The 19,379-nt window shown below is 43.0% G+C and overlaps 1 protein-coding gene across 4 annotated transcripts in view; it reads left to right on the plus strand.

The window, feature by feature from the left end:
* Positions 1-17,618: 17,618 nt before the first annotated feature.
* The window catches only part of UBR2 (ubiquitin protein ligase E3 component n-recognin 2), a 60,229-nt gene continuing 58,468 nt past the window's right edge, over positions 17,619-19,379 (plus strand). For 2 of the 4 annotated variants that reach the window (XM_042789295.1, XM_032989275.2), the window contains exon 1: positions 17,624-17,828. In XM_042789295.1, the coding sequence (XP_042645229.1) occupies positions 17,751-17,828 (78 nt within the window). In that variant the 5' untranslated portion in view covers positions 17,624-17,750. Of the gene's footprint in view, positions 17,829-19,379 lie in introns of all 4 variants that reach the window. The other 2 variants (XM_042789297.1, XM_042789296.1) reach the window with 2 other exon arrangements.

A 19,379-nucleotide genomic window follows, 5' to 3' on the forward strand; every position in this document is an offset into this window, starting at 1 on the left:
ACTGAGCTTTACCACTGGTAGTCTTAAATTATCATTTCTTTCTCCTTGTTATTTTTTTTTAATTCGACGTAAATGTTTTGGTGAAATACCTCATCCGTCCTGCCTCTCTTAAGCTCAGGTTTTGCACTGGATTGCACCAAAATGTTCCCTTGCAGGGAAGGATTTTGCATCGTGGGGACAGATATGTGATGCGGACAGCTTACACAGCTCTGTTTAAACTCGCCGACAATGACAAGTTACTGTAAGAAACCGTAGCTGGGAAGAGAGAAACTGAAAGGGGGGATGTTAGAGGGCCTACTTCTGCCTTCAGAGAGGAAAAAAAAAAATGACAAAACTCTCAAGGGTTATAACTGGAACAGAAAAAGGTCTTTGGTGTTAGCGTTTGTGATTCAGCCTTACATTATAATGGTTACCGGCAGCCTCATTTTCTTTTTATGGTCATCCTGGTTTCCTGGTTGTATGACACTTCCATTGGGCCACCGTTCTTAATAATTTAACCTTTTATGAGATTGTTTTGATTTACAGTGCAGATTAGAGTAAGACTGAAAAAGTATGATATCACCCATTGCCTATTAAACTCCTTTGTACTATACGCAAAGGTCTCAGTTGTTTAAAATGTCAAGAGAAAAGTTCTTTTTTTTTTTTTTTCCCAGCTAGCTAGTCATTTTCTAATTTTATTTTTACTTAAGTGAAAAATACCATTCAGATATTGTAACTTCTCTGTGCTGAGCTATGCAAAATCTATGCTGAGTTTTGGATTCAATGGTTGGCTTGTTTGCTTGCTGGAGTCCTAAGTCATATAAACTATGTTGAAAATAGAATTAAAACCACAACTCAACATGTGCCTTGCCTCTGTTTGTTTTTTGTGTCTAGTCTAAAACCCAGAATAGCCCATATTACTTGTGATTTCCAAAATGACCTTTGAAAATAAGCAATGGAATTTAACACAGTCTTTCTAGGTTTGTCCCAGCATCTCAACTTGTCCAACTAATCAATACAAACAAATCTATATTGAATCAGCTAGGTGTTACTCGATTTACCTGAAACACGCAGGTTTGTGCTGTAACTCTCAAAATAGAAGCAAATGTATAATTTGAACAAAGAATCATTATCAAGCAGCCTTCTAACATTCTATAAAATGGACCCATCTTACTCTGCCATAAGTTTAGCTACACAAAACCCTTTTGAATCAAGTAAATAGTTTATTAGCTTTGGACATTTCAGGAAAACTGTGGGGACTGGCTGTAGCCAGACTGCGTTCTTTGTACTTGTATTGCAATTTATGAATTGGTCTCCATCAAAAGCACTAAGCCTTTATTTATATTCTCAGTTTTCCTGATCCTTCTTCTAATCACCAAGGACTGGAGTATCAAGCTTCCTGGTTTTGAAGAACAAATCATATTCCCATGTACAGTGTTAAACCTCAGAATAATTCTATGGGCTTGCCACGATGTTGTTTTAACAACATTTTGGCACTGATAGCTGGCAAGCGGGGCAGTGCTGGGAGCCCCGGCGCTGGGCTGAGGTCCTGGCCGGCCGAGCCTCCCGCTTGCTGCTGTCAGAAGAGGGAGACCTTGCTGCGCTGGTTCAGCTCAGCCAGCCAGAAGAAGACTCCTTCTCTGCCTGGGGTAGTTCCCTGCCATTTTGGGGAGCTCTCTGGGAGGGCAGCTGGAGGCTGGGGGCAGCTCCAGGGGAGCTGCTGCTTGCGGCCGGGAGCTGGCAGGGTGCTCAGCTGCCTCCTGCAACCTCCCACCACTTACCAACAGCAGAAAAGCAGCAAATGTCTTATAGTAAGTGCCATCATTCTGCCAGATTAATGAATTTTAATTTTTTTGAAGCAGGGCTGTTTCAGAAATTAAGGACTTACAGAGGTTTAGAAGTGACAGAGGTCTCTGATCATGCTCCTGGTTTCATTCCTTTCTGACACAGGACTGCTGTGTCATTATCTTCCCAAATGCCTTAGTTTTTATTAGGAGGATTTGCATTGAATTTGTGAGCTTTCCAAGAAAGACAATGCTGAAGAAAACATAGTGTGACTGTGGTAGGAGGCAACATACCTTCGTTCAACAGCTGGAGTTCTTAAAATAAAACCCCTTAAGAGTCCTTAATGAATCACATTTATGCAACTACCTTGCTGGGCAGAGTCACAGCAGCCAAAACATGGATGTCCATCCAGTTTCTCAGTTTTGGATGCCCGTTTCCAGATTGAATTTTGAATTGTGGATGTTATCTTAAAAAAATAACCGTCAGACCGTGATTAACCAAGTTGGTTGGACAAAACTAATGACAGGCTTAGTTTTGTTTTAATATGGAGCTTTTGAGCCATATAGTGTACCAATACAGGACTTGAGATCAGAAGCAAGTTCAGGCTCAGAATCTGACATCCTACATAATGTGGACTGCAGTATTTGTAGCTGAGATTATAACCTGCTCAATTGAAGTTTATTTTCCGGGAAAAAAAAAAAAAAAAAAAAAAAAGTCATTTTGGAGATTTCAAGAAATGGCAAATATGCCTTCTTCTACCAGTTGTTCTGATGTAATTACTGATCACCTCCTGGTTAAATGTTTGAACTTGATTTCTCATTTAAACTTGTGAGTTTTCCACTGTGACATTGCTGGTTCTTTACCTCCTAAATTAGGTTGGTATCATCTGAATCCCTTGGATTTAGTCAGTCATTTACCTTCATCTCTTTCCTGTTAGATAAATAAGAAACACTGGGACCTTATAGGAGTGACACTAGTAGGGTGAGAATAGTTTAAAAAGCCAAATGTGTGTTTTCTGTGATCACATTCCCTGTGCATCATAAGGGAGGTAGCCACAGCATCACACATACCTGAACACAAGAGAAATAAATGACAGTTTGGTGATGGGCTTGCTCCGAGATCAGCAAGTACATTGTCCCAGGTACCCCTGTGCTCAAAAAACTCTGTGTCTCTGCTTTGTTTGAAGGTGATGTTAACAACCCTGCTCTTGCCTTGGTGCTCCTTGCCTTCATGAATGTTCAAGTCTGGTGCTTCTCCCTCTCGGGTCCTCTCCCTGGGAAGCTCAGGACATTGAGAGCTTCCAGGATAAAACAGCTTGTGCTCCTTGGCGTCACTTCTTACCACATCCATTGCAAGTTAGGGAAAATGGCCGAGGTTGAAGTGCAGCTGAATAATTTTTAGTGAAAATGCATCAGGACCCCAGCTACTGCGAACTACTGCATACTTCCCTTTGGCCGCTTCTGCCGCCCGGGTGAGGAGCAGACCTGTGTCAGACATGCAGCATCCCAGCCTTGCTGGTCCCAGTTGCCTCTTGTCCCATGAAGCGGCTGCTCTGATCCCAGATATGAGGCGAAGTCACAGATTCCACTGGCAGCCCAATCTGATCTCAGGCCGTGCCACCACCATTTGAAAACTAATAATACTGGAAATAAGATTTTTTTTTTTTTTTTTTTTTTTTTTTAATTCTTTACTTTCAACCAGATGGGTTCGCGGATTGCACATCATTAGGAGTGATACAGAAAATGTGCTGAGAAGAGCACCCAGAACACCTCTGGGTCTCTTTCCGTGAAGGCTAAAACCAAAGTAAATTGTGATGGCTAAGGTCCTGCTGTCCCCTCTGCAAGTTGCTGCCTCCAGCTGCATGGTTTTATCTCCTGTTTGCCCCCAGTGCTGACATTCCCTGCTTCCTTGGTGAGCCAGATCACCTCCCAGCACTGGCAGAAAACCTGTGTAATTTTTCCGCTGAACTGCTTCACTGAGTCAGCCAGACAAGCAGCAGAAAAGGAGGCAGGGTTGTGTGGCCAAAAGCGGGATTTGCAGTCACACCAGTTTAAATTGCCTTTAATTGTTATGAAGCCATGGCTGCCATCTCATCTAGCAGATAAAATGCTCTTTAAGGTCGGTCCAGGCAGTGGACAAGAAAAAACATAAAGGAACCGTGAACCCGCATGGCTGTTTGCATTGCAGTCAGTTCTGGACGTCCAGAAGCGTTCGTCTTCTCTCAACTTGAACCTTGGGAACTTTTTAACATAGCTTAGAGACACCCATCTATGAGTCAGTTGCTGTGCTGCTCCCCCGGTGCAGCCTGCGGCAGCTGCCCAGCCCCTGGGGCTCCGGCCCGGCGCTGATGGAGCCGGGTGCTGCTGGATAGGGGCTGCTCTGGGCAGCTCTCGGTGGGACCCGGCCTTGACCTCCCCGCGCTTGAGCGCACAGGAGATACGATGCTGCTTCACAGGGATGCTCTGAAACAAATTAAAGCCTGTAAAGTACTTACTTGGGAATACCTTGGTAAAGAAGTTACAGATAGGCAAGTTAGAAATAGTGATACTCGGAGAATTTTTTTCAGTGGCGTTATTACTGTTTTGCAACTGTGTGTGAGCCCTAGAGAGGAAAATGAGCTAGAGACATCAGGAGTTTTAAAGAGGACATTCTTGCTCTGTTTGTGTCAGTTCCCGTTCCTCTTGGAAGAGTCACTTTTGCTATCATGCTGTCAGGAATAATCTGTGGGCATGTACATGTGCACTCAAGAGATACAGTGACATGGACCATCTTGTGGGATCATGTCCGAGTGAACAACACTCCAGTTTATGTGTCATTTTCACATGCTGGAGAAGAGGAAATGTTTTATTTTATAAAATGCACTGACATATGTATTTATAAATTTACAAATGTGTATAATAGATACATTATATAAATTATAATCCATACGTTTGTAAATTATGAATGCATAAACATATAAAACTCATGTATCTTTATAAAACTAACATAAGTGAAAATCTCATCTTTTTATTTTTTGAATAAATTCCAGATTTTAAGTCGATGGTGTGATTTGAGCTATTCTGAATTTTAAAACCGCTCACTCTGTTACAGCTTTTTGTATAAGTAGATCTGAAGGGGTCTTACAATCAGGGGCCTGTAATACTCTCCCCATTTTACAGGCAGGTAAACTAGGGAGCAAAGGTTGTCCAATGTCATCCAGGAAAGTAGCTGCAGTGGTAAAGTATGAAACCAAGTCTCCTAAGTCTTTGCACTTCAGTATGTCTTAAAGACAGGCCAGTATTTTTCAAGTAAGTCTTATGCCCAACTTGCAATGTTTGGAGCTTTGACTGACATGCAAGAAGTTTTATCCCCTTGGCTTTGTATGCACTCCTGGAAGTAAAAGTTGAAAACTGCTGTATGAAGAAACACACCTTAATCTACATGTCCTGTAGTTGTACTACCAGAAAGAAATACACAGTCCTGTCTGCAAAGATTCAATTCAATTACAGTATTCAGTGGAAACTATCTTTACAGAGACACCATCAACTTAAAATCCAGTGAAATATAGTGACAGACTTAAGGTAGCATCTCCTATGACTTCTGTTGAATGCCCTTCTCAATCTTACTGAATTGTTTTTTCATGGGTTTAAAAATCTGTAATGTGGTAAAATTGACATGTACAAGAAGAGGCTACAGGACAGTTTATTACACAGAGCTGTACTAATTGCTAAGGTGTCTCCTGAATGAGAGAATTCATACTTTTGAGTACAGGAAGGAAAAATGAAGCTGATTGTATGCAAAAATTTTCTAAAGACAAAAAATAAACAGTTATGGAAAAGATGTGTCATGAGAGTAGAAGGAAGCCTGGCACTTAACTTTAAATTGCAGTTAATCTAAATAATTTTCTGTAACAGAAGGATAATATCTAAATACAGATATGATGAAGTTAGTGTGGCTCCCTACCACAACATGAAACATGGTCAAGTCCACACCGAAAACTGAGATCAAGATTAACATTTTCCAATGTATGTACTACGTTTCAGTGCAACGGCATCAGTGTTATTTTTTATGGATTTTTACCATCAAAAGTGGATATAATATTGGCAATAGCACACCGTGTATTGTGTGGAAAGACCTCAGGCAGCCATCTCTGATCAGAACTACCCCAGTCATCGTATCACCCTTCTTTCAGCAGTTTTCTGTTTCGTATTCCTCAGCACAGAAGCAAATTATTTTGCTAATCTGGCCAGGGACATCAATGGCTACAAGAAAAGCTTCTATAGGTATGTCAGTGATGAAAGGAAGACTAGGGAAAATGAGGGCCCTCTCCGGAAGGAAATGGGAGACCTGGTAAGCCAGGCTGTGGAGAAGGCTGAGGTACTCAACGACTTTTTTTGCCTCAGTCTTCGCCAGCACATGCTCCAGCCACACCACCCAAGATGCAGAAAGCAGAGACGGGGACTGAGAGAATTAAGAACCTGTAAGAGAAGATCAGGTTCGAGTCCATCTAAGGAACCTGAAGGTGTGCAAGTCCATGGGACCTCATGAGATGCATCTGTGGGTCCTGAGGGAACTGCCAGATGAAGTGGCTAAACCACTATCTGTTATATTTGAAAAGTCGTGCCAGTCTGGTGAAGTTCCCACTTACTGGAAAAGGGGAAACGTAACCTCCATTTTTAAAAAGGGCAAAAAGAAGACTCGGGGAACTACAGGCCAGTCAGTCTCACCTCTGTGTCTGGCAAAATCATGGAGTGGATCCTCCTGGAAACTATGCTAGGTCACATGGAAAATAAGGAGGTGACTGGTGACAGTCAACATGGCTTCACTAAGGGCAAATAGTGCCTGACAAATTTGGTGGCCATATACGACGGAGTTACAGCACTGGTGGATAAGGGAAGAGCAACGGACATCATCTGCCTGGACTTGTGCAGAGCATTTGACACTGTCCTGCATGATATCCTTATCTCTAAATTGGAGAGACATGGATTTGATGGATGGACCCCTCAGTGGATAAGGAATTGGCTGGATGGTCGCACTCAAAGAGTTACAGTCAACAGCTCAATGTCCAAGTGGAGAGCAGTGATGAGTGGTGCTCCTCAGGGGTCGGTATTGGGACCAGAGTTGTTTAACATCTTTGTTGGTGACACAGATGGGATTGAGCGCACCCTCAGCAAGTTTGCCAACAACACCCAGCTGTGTGGTGGGTGACAGGCTGGAGGGAAGGGATGCCATCCAGAGGGACCTGGACAGGCTGGAGAGGTGGGTCCGTGCAAACCTCATGAAGTTCATCAAGGCCAAGTGCAAGGTCCTGCACAGGGGTCGGGGCAATTCCAAGTACAAATAAAGGCTGAGGGATGAATGGATGGAGAGCAGCCCTGCAGAGAAGGGCCTAGGAGTATTAGTGGATGGAACTCAGCCCATAAAGCCAACCGTATCCTGGGCTGCATCAGGAGAAGTGTAGCCAGCAGGTTGAGGGAGGGGATTCTCCCCCTCTACTCCACTTTCATGAGACCCCACCTGGAGTGCTGCATTCAGCTCTGAGACCTCCAGCATAAGAAGGACATGGACCTGCTCCAGTGGGTGCAGAGGAGGCCAGGAAGATGATCAGAGGGCTGGAGCACCTCCCTTATGGGGACAGGCTGAGTGAATTGGGGTCGTTCATCCTGGAGAAGACTTCAGGGAGACCTTATAGCGGCCTCCCAGTACTTCAGGAGGGCCTACAGGAAAGATGGGGAGGGACTCTATCAGGGGTTGTAGTGTTAGTATGAGAGGTAATGGTTTTAAACTGAAAGAGGGTAGATTTAGATTAGATAGAAGAAATTCTTTATTGTGAGGGTGGTGAGGCACTGGAATAGGTTGCCTAGAGAAGCTGTGGCTGCCCCCTCCCTGGAAGGGTTCAAGGCCAGGCTGGATGGAGCTTTGAGCAACCTGGTCTGGTGGAAGGTGTCCCTGCCCATGGCAGGGGGGTTGGAACTAGATGATCTTTAAGGTCCCTTTCCTTCCAACCCAACCCATTCTATCATTCTATGATTTTATGCAGAGTACTCTCTCTAGGGTTTGCTGAAGAAATTTAAAAGAAAACAGTCATCCACATCTTATGCTCTGAACTTTCCTATTCAGAACTGTAACCTGAATTTTTATATAAGTCTTTTATAGTCATATATACCAGTCACTTCTAGGTCTCAGTGCGTCTTACTTATTTGTTTCTTACATATGTGACAGTGGGCAGATATGCATTTAAACTGTAAGGATACAGCTGTCATGATTTAAAAAATACTATTAAATAACGTGGCTAGACTCATTGTATATCCAATATATATACAGTATATTCTGTTTATAGTGATGTAAGGCACTTTACATCATCAAATTGAAATAAGCTGTATCGTTTCACATTTTTATAGTGATGGAAACACAATTACAGTAGAAGACAAGCATATTTACATTTCTTTGTCAGTGGTTTTGTTTGGTGGCCCCTAAATATTTGACAAGGCGAGAGCTGCACTGAAAAACAGAAAGCAGAAAATGCAATGGAGTTACTGTATAGCTTCAGTAAGTCAGAGAACTGCATGGGACCCCTATAAAGCAAGTTAACAAAATTAATAATAGAAGAAAACCAATTTGCTCTATAGTTGAGACAATTTTGCCAGCAGCAGCTGAAGGGCAGCAGATGATAAATAAATCCAGAGACATGTAAATACATGAAGTCTTCTAGTATGCTTTGATGGACAAATTTTGCTTCTAGAGATGAAGAAACTACCTCCATCCCATCCAAATGGCCTATGAGTCTCCAAACAAATATAACGGTTGGGAAATTAGACAGAAGATCCCCAAAATGATCTCCGTGTAGTGCTTCAGATGCAAGCTTAGATCTCTCACTTCTGGGTTTGTCCTGTTGAGAAGAGAACTAATGGTGCAATTTGGGAATGTGACTGTTTTCAGAGAGTTAAAAAAAAAAAAAAAAGACTCTCTTCTGGGTCACTAAAGTGTGGAATTTTCCAGTAAAAGTCTCCAAAGTTTTCTTCCAGCCACGTGTAGTACCAACTTGTCCTCCTGCATCTGAGAGCTCCCTGGGAACCCACCAGTGATGACTGGATAACCTAGGGACCAGATGGCTCATCTTTTAGTCTGCGGTACCCACAGCATTGCCAGCTTGCTAGAAAAGCTTGAAAAAAATATGGGGAGTCACATCTAGGGAAGGAAAAGAGGTTTCTCAAATTGACATTTGCTTTAGTTGATGTGTCTATCTGCAGAATCCATTTCACTTTATTTAGAAATTCTAACAGTGACGAGGCATGCATTTGTGTTTCTCTGGGTATATATTTTCCAGCTTATATGTCCTCCTATTGTGCAAACATCTCCTCTAAACCCCCTTTGGAGGACAGGTACTGCTCCACGGCTTTTTGTTTTGAGTCCCACGCCAGCTGACTAATCTAGCATCTAGTGATAGCTGAAGATTGAGACATTGATAATTCCTCTGAACCTCAGAGAGAGGCAAAGGAGCTGATTATACATTGATTGTATATCAGTTGAGGAAGTCCCCAGATAAGGAGTTGTGGGTGTATTTCACTTTCTTCACACTACTTGAGTGATGTGCTGGGAACAAAGGAAGACAAAAAAATAAATTCAGCCCTAATTATTCATATTGAACCTGTGACCTTCTACAAATATGCTCAAACCAGGGTGCAAACCCAGGGTTGAGTGAGGCTTCTTCCAGACTTGTTTTAAAACTGCACCATTAGAGGCCATTCTCAATGAAGTGTCTGCAGAAAACCTCTGGAGTCTGCGTTTAAGGAGCAGTCCTGCGTGGAGGTCCTTCCCTTGTGGTGTGCCAGTGTTTTTCCCTTCCTCTTACAAGGCTATCTGAAGATCTTGGACCTGTTCCACACTTAAGCTCCAAGCATCTTTGTTGTCTATCTGACCTTGCAATATGATAGGCTGGAAACTTTTACTGTCTGGCTTTTTGTAAGGCTTGTTTCACAATCTGGGTAATGTAGATTTCTCTGCTTCCCATTTCCACTTCTGTAATGTTTATTATATTCAATTGTATGTCTGGTTTGGTGTTAATTTCTGCAGCTCCTGCCTACATTTCATGCAGTTCTTCATCTTATCTGCAATTGCTATCTGTGGTCTCAATCAGCTCATCTCTTTTTATTAGTAATAGATCCAGTTGGTTCATGTGCTTGCACACGCTCTAGGATGGTAATGTCTTGCCAGCAGACAGAGATTTTAAGGTTGTGATAACCTATATGCTTGTCTGAAGGATGTGAAAATAATGTTATGAATGTTGTTTATGAAAACTGGGTTTTGCACAGCTTCAGTAGTTTTCACGTACTGTAGTTGACTGTCCTCGAAGAAGTGACAAGTAGAACTGACAGCATTGCAAGCCCGTGGTTTACATCTGATCATAACTAATTGAACAGGAAAATCCTCAGGATTTTCCCTCAGTTACCTCTGCGTAGATACCACTGTGCGAACAGTTTTCTTTAAATTATCCTATACTTTCTTTGCTCCATTTGAACCTCTGATTATACCTTGTGTCCTCTTCCTAATTTCTTCTTCTACTGACCTTGCACTATGCATAAACATTCTTTGTAAGGAAATCAGTGAGATATTTGTAGTTAATTTTTTATGTCTTAGATTTTGTGCCCAGTACATAATGATCCAGTTACATCTCAACTTGCGTGCTGTAACCCCGGCTTTCCACTTCTCTCTGCTGCCAACAAAGCAAGTTTATTTTCTAATAACTTAAAGTACCTCCTTTTATCCTTAACTCTCTACAGATGCTTCCCTCCTTCATCCTTGTTAATTCACGTCTCTCTGCTTCCAAGGATCCTCTGACTAGGATTGTGCCTGTCTCCTTCTGTCCCATTTTCTGCTCTGAGAGGGAAGGTGACAGGTAGCTGCTTCTGTCCCACTCCCATTCCTGAGCATCGCAGTAGAAAGATGCCAGCTTGCCTAAAAGGGGCTCTTGGCTGTGCTTGTAACCAGTTTCTGAGCAAGCATTTTGAAAACTGGTTAGGCAGTTTTCCCAGTGTAGACAGGCTCATAGAAGGACCATTAATTACTCAGCACAGGCTTTACCGTGGGCAGAAAAAGGGGGCTTTTGTGCAATTGTCAAACCTTCACCATTATTTGTACATGTTGGTTTTGTATTTAATAGGATTACATGACTTCTTCGCTCTATATGCCAAAATGGATGGTTCCTTTCAGCAATAAAACAAAGCCAATAACCTGAAAGGAACCATGGCTCAAAAGCACAAACTTGACCTCTGATTGACCTTGACATTTACAGACTAAAAAGAACTTTTCTTTGAACAGACAGAAGAAGTCAGGGAGCCAGCAAGAACTAGGAGAAAATGGTTTTGTTGCTTTCTGATTACATTGTTTAAACCAACATACTACATGGTTTACAATACTTCATTACAATGTATTAGGGCCTGGAGGTGATTTAATGTCTGTTTATAACTGAGACTAATCTTGAAATAAACAAATGAATGTTTGGAAAATGGATGAAGCTGTTCTGCTGGAGACAGCATTAAATGCATCCCTGAAGAGTAAATCATGGCTGTACAGCACTTAAATGCTTTTTATTTCTACCTTCAGTTGTATTTCAGTAGTTTTATCTAACAAAATTAATCATGGTGCAGTAAAAAAATTTCTAATTGGTTAAGACTGTCTAGCAGCCATACATTCTATAACAAATTCACAATTTAAAAACTGTTTAGCCCTTTAAAATCAGGGAAAAAGATAAACTAGAAAACGCTGTAGCATTACACTAGGCACCATGGTGATCTAAATTAAATCTGTTACAACCTGTTCTAATTTAAAATTGCTCTGTTGTGCGAATGAAGGGGAAAAGAAGAAGAGTTAGTTCACTTGTTCAAAGCATTTTCATATTCCCAGATGAATCCTTCATCCACCCTGCCTTTGCTTGTGGTCTGTACATTCCCATTTCCCCTGTGCATCCGCTGCATAGCTGCACATGAACGTGGTTTCAGATGGAACCAAGAACTCATTCTCCAGCGGTTCAGTATCAGTTCTAGTCTTTATCAGCTGAGAACAAGCAATGTTGTTGAGTGTCACCATCGTCGTGTCCAGCTGTTCATGACACCCAGAAGCTCCTCTGTGGTTCTGTAGGCAGGGGCCTTGCTAGAGGAGGTTGTTCCAGTTTCTTCTGCCAAGGGATGGCTGCAGCTGCACTCGTCCTGCCGTCCACCTCTGAGGGTGAGTCCTCTCCCTCTCCTGCCTCTGCTGCCACTCAGGGCCCTATCCATGCCCCCCAGGCATTTCACGGCACATTTCTTGTCTTCTAACACATGCCTCATTCCAAAAATGTCTTGAATTTTCCTAAGTACCAGTCACTAACCAGTTAAAGCCTGATTTGAGAGAAAAAAAATCAGAAGTCGGATGGCTCCTCCAGTCCCACCGCCCACACCCTTCCGGTTGCAGACTGGAGTGAGTGGGAGCTGGCGAGGGCTTGGAGTGGAGGCAGCAGAAGACTTCTGCACTGCCATGCCTGTGCAGCGTATTGCCACCTAGTGCTGCGAATATGGAAAAGCAAGATTTTTCCTTCTGCTCAAGGCCGAGATTCCTGCAAGGCAGCCACAGAAGCAGCCATGACTCGGAAGGCCCTCTTCTGTGGTAGCAGCACTGCTTAACCTACCTACTTCACCATATCCTACACCCGTTATAACAGGTTTAGGTCTCTGAACTTTGACAATGCCCTTTCCTGCACTGCAGTTGATGCTAAATATCATGACCGCTCTCTCTTAGCACAGGGGCCTTAAAAGTCTGGTCCTACAGCAACATAGCATATACAGTTACACCTCATACAGCTGTCTACCTGTCTGTATACCTTCTTTCCTATCACTTTGTTTGACACACAAATATGAGTGTCAGAAGTCTAAAGGATAATTAAGTTTGTTCAAGCTCAAAAAACAGTCTGCCACAAGAAAGAAAGGCCCACTAAGGTGCAGGTTGCAACGTAAGCCTGTATGTTCATCAGCATCAGTGAATGAGCAGAAGGAAGGGTACTAACTACAGCAAAAATTTTAAGTGGTGCTTGCACCTCCCTAGGTGTCAAAGATGACCACCCATGTGCCACAAATGTAGGCTTTCTTCGTACAAGCTCACAGACACCTTTGTATTAACTGCTATGTCTAAATGTACACTAGCATTGTTCCGAATTTACAGTGAAAACAAATGATATCAGACACATTTTTACATGTGTATTTTTTTTCCTTTGCTCCCATGTTAATTTTTTCACCCTGTACAACTCATTACTGAGTATTATCTTACCTCCTGTTAAATCTCTTTTAGAGGTTGGCATTTTAACTTACCAGCTTGAGCTCTAAACTGTTGACACGTTACACTGCAGAAAGGAGTGATATTATCATGGACTGAGTTTGCACTGCATTTTTTCTAAGACACTGCATGATGAGAATAAATCATCTTGTTACCCTGACATGATCCACTAATGAAGATGCACACCCTCTTGCCCTGCCCTTTTACTGGATGTTAAGTGAAAACCCTTCCTCTGTCTTTTTTCTTCGTTTCCACTGTGGAAGAAGATTTCTAATTCTGCACATCAGTTTGCTTAGCAATATTGCTGTTGCCTAATGCAATAAAAATCAGTTATGTAACTGCCTTTGCTAGACTTGCAGAGAGCATTCACCAGACAGGAAGATGGCCACAGTATCTTTATGCTTTCCATTGTGTCTCCTATGTTCACTGTTGTTATGCAATATGCTCGGCTTTTAGTATCTTTTTAAAATACTTTTTCTTGACATGTTCAGAATATTATGCACCCATAATCTAAGATCATGCAAAGCCAAAGCAGGGAAAAAAGATAAGCTTATTCTGATTTATTGCTAAAAGGGCTGATATTATAGCACTGTTGCCTCCAAGGGACGAAGAATCACATACAGTTTGTCAGATAGATAGTATTTTTAATACTCTAATTCTGAACCAAATTCCTAAAATAACCTGTGTTTGCAGATTACTGTGTGCTCTTTTGTTCTGAATAATGTCTTGCTTAGTGAACTATGTCTTATCAATCCACCAAGTACTGGGTGTCATTGTTCACCTCATTCACAATTCATCTTTTAATTAACATTATCACAGGCAAAATTCTATTTTGGTCAGCGTAATTTGTCATTGGAATTGGCAGTACAGAAATAAAAGAATTACCATCTGAATTTATCTGAAGACGATGTAGGAGATGGTGACTACAAACCTACCTCATCCGGCACTGAAGAGGAAGGGAGAGAAACCATGTAAATGATAATGGCTTTAAAAATTATATTTGCAGTGTAAAAATCACTACTTTGGCCATTCAGTATCTGCTAAGCAAACTGTTTTATCAAAATTACTGTTACTGAAAATATAAACCTGAATCCCACACTTAGACACATGCTTTATTTGGTGGAAAGAGTTGCTGACTTAGGAAAGATTAAAGAGATACAAATGTCTTTGCAAGGTGATGATCTTAGATATAGGTGCGTAATATCAACTTAATGCAGCAAAATGCTGATTATTTGCTTTCATAGTTAAATTTTTAAATTAAGTTACAGCGGCAGCATTGTTTTAGAGAGCAGACAAGGAAATAAATGCTTTTAAAATGTTTTTTTTAACTGTACCAGGAGATGAACTTTTCACAGAGAACAGAAACATTTCTGAATCCTTCTCACAAGACTTGCCTTGCATAATGATTGCCAGAAAACTCAATCGGTGTGGAGAAAATTAAATAGCATTTTATTTTTCTGAGTCTATAAAGAAGACATCTATTTCTGCAGTCTAGATACGGAATATTTTTCTATCTACATTCAAATTAATGTGATATTAAACTGACTACATTTAAGGTACAGTGAACCAGCCACTTGAAAATTCCCTCCAATATCCCTTTACCTTATGATTTCATCCATTCCTACTCACAAATGCAACAGGCCCTGAAGATGATCACATTCAGGCAGTACTCAGCCAAGATGACAATAATTTCTATAGGCAGGGCACCTCTGGAACATGCTCTGTTGGAGGCCCTTTGTTTTGCAAAATAGTTGGGCTTCAGCTCGGCTGCCACTGGTGGCTTCTGTTGGACTTGGATCAAGATGCAGTCTTCAGTCTTCTAGTGTGGAAGATCCTGTTTCATTAATAGCTTCTAGAACAGTTTTTAGAAAGGAACCAGCAGTCTCCATTGTAATAATTAATATTTACTCACTTGTGCCTACTTTGTTTTTTTAATGGATGCAGCATTTATTAAAAATACTGGAACCAAACCAAGTTAATTGACCCCCAGTCAAAGTACCATTTAGTTTTTGGTTTTTTTTGTTTTGTGATGTTTTTTCTCTCTTTTTTTTTTTTTTTTTTTTTAAATGGCAGAAGCAAGCAGTGCTTAAACAGACAGGTGAGGATGTGAAAGAGATATGCGCGATATTTGCATCTTTCATAACCATAGGCTGTGGCATTCTGTGGGCTATCTAGTGTGTTGAAAGGAAGGTGAGACCCAGAAATGTATCAGCTAGCATGGGGAAATGCTATGCAGGTTTACTATTAACCCTGCTGAAACATTAAATACTCTAGATTTCTTTTCTTCAATTTCTATCTCATAATAGACCTGGGAAGAGTTAGGCTTTTTGGCAGAAGATAAAAGCAGTCTCCTGAACCTTAATTATTGTTCCAGAATTTGAATAATATCTTTTCTTATGAAGTTAATGGCACAGGCTAAAAGTTATGGAAAATTTTACCCAAAGTTATTAAAAATGATGTCCAGGAAGTTGTTATGCTCATATTGAAATAATGGCTCTGCAGTCTAATTTCTGTTTGGGTTGCCCACCTTTCTCAGGAAAATAAGATGCCTTCCACATTACTAGCTAAACCAGGATTTTTCTAACATGTTCTTCAAGCAGCCCAGAAGGAGAGACAATTAAATCATATAGCTTACTTTCACCCTCTGCCTTCTTCCAAAGAGGCATCATGTTCTGTATTCCTTAGGCATCAACAGCACATGAATGAGAAACAGCGTGGGCTTCACTGATCTTCTAAGGAATATATAATTATTTTTTATGTTCAAAGAGCGAATACTCAAAAAGCGGCAAACGATATAAAACTAAATATAGTAAAAAGACGTACCCTGCATATAGTAAGGGTACAATCAGACAAAAGGAAATTATGCTTATTCTTAGAATATTAGGAGGTGGAATTAATATACTAAAGGCCATCCTTTTACCACGCTATGATTCCCTCATAGCACTGGCTAAACCCATCTTTTTCAGTTCTTGCAGTCTTTCCAGACTTGTATACTCCATCTCAAAATTCCCCAGAACTCCCAAACACTGTATTTAAGTAAATGCAACGATTTATAAACCCTTGAGGTTTCAGAAACAAGTGCTTATAAAGTATGACTAATATGTGAGTGAGCGCTGTTGCCCCCTGATGCGGGGAACGTTAAAATCTCGTAGAGGCACCAGGCAATGGCACGCAGCCCACCTTCGTTCTTGTATTAATATATGGCCATAGATGTATTTGTTACTGCTTGGACAGATATAAGATAATGTATCTCCCTTGGATAACTCAATATTTAAATTACTAGGTGAGGGGAGAATGAAATTGAGGAAGAAAGAAATGAGACAAAAAAGGAAAAAAACAACTAAGCATACCCACTATAAGAATGTTTAAAAACTGTTGAGGAAAATAAGCTTTGAACTGGAACTCACTTTTAATGCACAGTTTTGTTGTAAGGTAGTACTGCTTGGCAAAGGGAACATTGATGGCCACCTTCGGCTAGTACTTCAGGCAATTATAACTCAGTTTGTCTTTTCTGCTTGTTTATTCCCCTCCCATGCATTGTCTAGATTTGGAAGTGTAAATTGTCCGGCGCAGATACTTCCTCAGCAGGATTTTCTGGGCTAGACTCCTGCAGGCTGGGTCCTTACCTCTGTGAAGGCTGCCAGATGGTGTGAGGTGGAAATAACATTTAGTTGGTGCCTGACTCTTTAGGGCCACACAGAAATTCCCAGCAAGCAGAGGAAGGTGTGGTGTGAAGCCCTCGGCGTGGCCAGCGCAGCCGCCCGGGTGCTGTGTGGCCTCACACACAGTTAGACATGTCTGCTCGTTTTTTTGGCCCAGCTGTAATTACAGTGGTGCAGCGCCAACACGCAGACAAGCCCGTGGGTGCAACAGTGGTACAACAGGTTTTTGGAAAGGCCTCCTAAGAAGCTGGGCCTGTATTAACTCAAATTAAATAGAGTTATGGAGGATGATTGCTGTTTTTGTTGGTGGTGACTTAGTTTTAAGTTGCAAGCTGGCGCTCAACCTGAATGAGCAAGGCTGAACATCCACGCTACAGCCCCGGTGGCACGTGGCCCCTGTGGGAGTCATGGGATGAGGGCGGCTGAGGAACAGGATTTATAGCTTCTGCAAATTAGTAAAATTTGTCTTAAAGCTGTAATTGCCGGATTGACGTAATTTACTTTTTTTTTTTCCTTCTTTCTTTTCACCCACACGGGGGGGTACCTCCTGGGAAGCCCTCGCTGACCCCTCACCCACGGGCAGTGCTGACCGGCCGGGCCCGTGAAGCCGAGCGGGCTTCAGCCGTGGGGACCACCGGGAGATGCCCCCCGGTCCCGCGCATTGTTTCGCGTAGGAGGAGACGAGAAGGGCGTACGATCCCGCGAAGGGGACCGGGGCGCGGAGGTGCCGATCCACCGGCCCTCCTCCCCGGCGCCGGGCTGGGCCCTTGCAGGGTCCCGCACCGCAGCCCCGGGCAAGGGGGAGCCGGTCGTCTCCTAGGAGACCAGGGGAGGCGGGGAAAGACTACAAGTCCCAGAATGCCCCGCGGCCGGCCGGCGCGGCGCCGTGGGCGGTGCCGTGAGGGCGGAGGAGGGGCGGAAGTGGGTTCCCCGGGCAGAGCGGCCGGCCGGGCCCGGTTCCGGGTGTCCCTGCCTTGGCGGCGGCGGCGGTTCGCACCGGGCTGGGGGGAGAGAAAAAAAAAAAAAAAAAAAAAAAAGAAGATGGCGGCGGACTTGGAGGCGGAGGTGCAGGCCATTGACAAGAGCCTGCTGGAGTGCTCCGCCGAGGAGATCGCTGTGGTGAGGCGTCGGGCCCGGGGCGGAAGGGCGAGGAGTGCTCGGAGCGGGGGCCGGGGCGGCGAGGGGTTTGTTCGTGAGGGGGTCTCGCTGCCTGGGCGGGTGCGAAGGGCCCTTCCCCACCCCCCTCCGCCGGCCGGCAGCGGCGCCTCTGCCTGGCCTCCGCCCGCTCTTGTCGCCAGCGCCGCTGCTGCGGTAGCCGAGATGGCAGCCGGCTTTTCCTGTTGTTCTGGCTGGCGCAGGTGGCTCCCCGGCCGGCCGCCGCGACGCCCTCAGCCCCTGGGCCGAGGGCGGCCGCCGTTCCCCGCCGTTCCGGGGCTTGGCGGGCGCGCTCGAGGGGCCGCTGCTCGGTACGTCGCTCCTTCGCCTCCTCGCCTTTTCCAAACAGCCCAGAAGTTTAGTTCTCCTACCCACTTTGCTGCCTTTTCACATCTCGCTGCCGGCGGTCGTCCTTCGGCGTGAGAAGATTCCCCTCCCCCTCCCCCCCCCCCCCCGTTAATTTAGGTGGATATCTGACCCCAAATACGCTTTGTAGAGTAAAAGTTTCACTACAGGATTCTTCCTTCCTCAGATTTAAGATCCAGTTCTGGGAAAAGCTTGCACTGGGTTAAGTTTGGGTTGATTAGAATGGGATGCTTGCAGAGGAAATATTAGTAAAATCAGTGTAATATTTGAAAAAATATACTTTTGTTTACTTTTTCTTGCATTTATGCAGAGTAGTTGAAAGAGAAGTGCAGTCTTGAGGGTAAAGTTTTTACAGAAACTTTAATTTGTGGTGTAGGTGCCAGAAACACTTGCGCATTTGAGGAGCAGGATTTATGTGTTAGAATATTGGGACTGCTCATGTGCATGTCTGTAGGATAAGACCTTGAAAAGCTAGCTGTCTGTGTGTGTTTCAATGAGAATTACAGTGGCTGCTTTCCAAAATAAAAGGCAATGTTATGATTCAGATTATCCTCAGATTATGCTGGTATATCTACAGTGCAGACAAAGGTATGATTAGATGGGAAAATGTGCATAGTTAGCAATATCCTTGCTAGTTTAGCTCCAGGATTAGTCTTCCTTTCCCTCAACAGCAAACACAATAATTCCATCAAACACTTGATAAAGTAGCCCAAACTGAGCCCAAACTACCTTGTTTGTGTGGGTAGCAGATGGGTTTTTTTTGGGTCGCAATGTAGGTAACCCAAAGGCACCAAGTGAAACACGGTTGGGAGTTTGCTATAGGTGCAAGTGGCAGTTTAAATTTAGTCCTTATTTTTATTCTCTGCCATCACCAGCACAAGCTACAATTCTGAGATCTATCACTCTTAAATCTACAGTGTGTTAGCAACTAAATGCTGCTGGCACTGCCTGATTGTATATGTAAACAACATACTTATGTTTTAGCACTGTTTTTCTCCCTCCTTTGCTGGTAGCATTGCTTAGCTGATAGCCAACCCAAAGCAATAGTTGTAGCACTTGAAGCTTCAGTTTCTCATTGCAACAACTTAACAATAAACTTCCAAAGAGCTATGATCAAAAGTATAAATTATCTGTAACAGAACATGAGCC

This window comes from Tyto alba, unplaced genomic scaffold, assembly GCF_018691265.1.
Source record: "Tyto alba isolate M040663 unplaced genomic scaffold, T.alba_DEE_v4.0 Super-Scaffold_16, whole genome shotgun sequence".
NCBI lineage: Eukaryota > Metazoa > Chordata > Aves > Strigiformes > Tytonidae > Tyto > Tyto alba.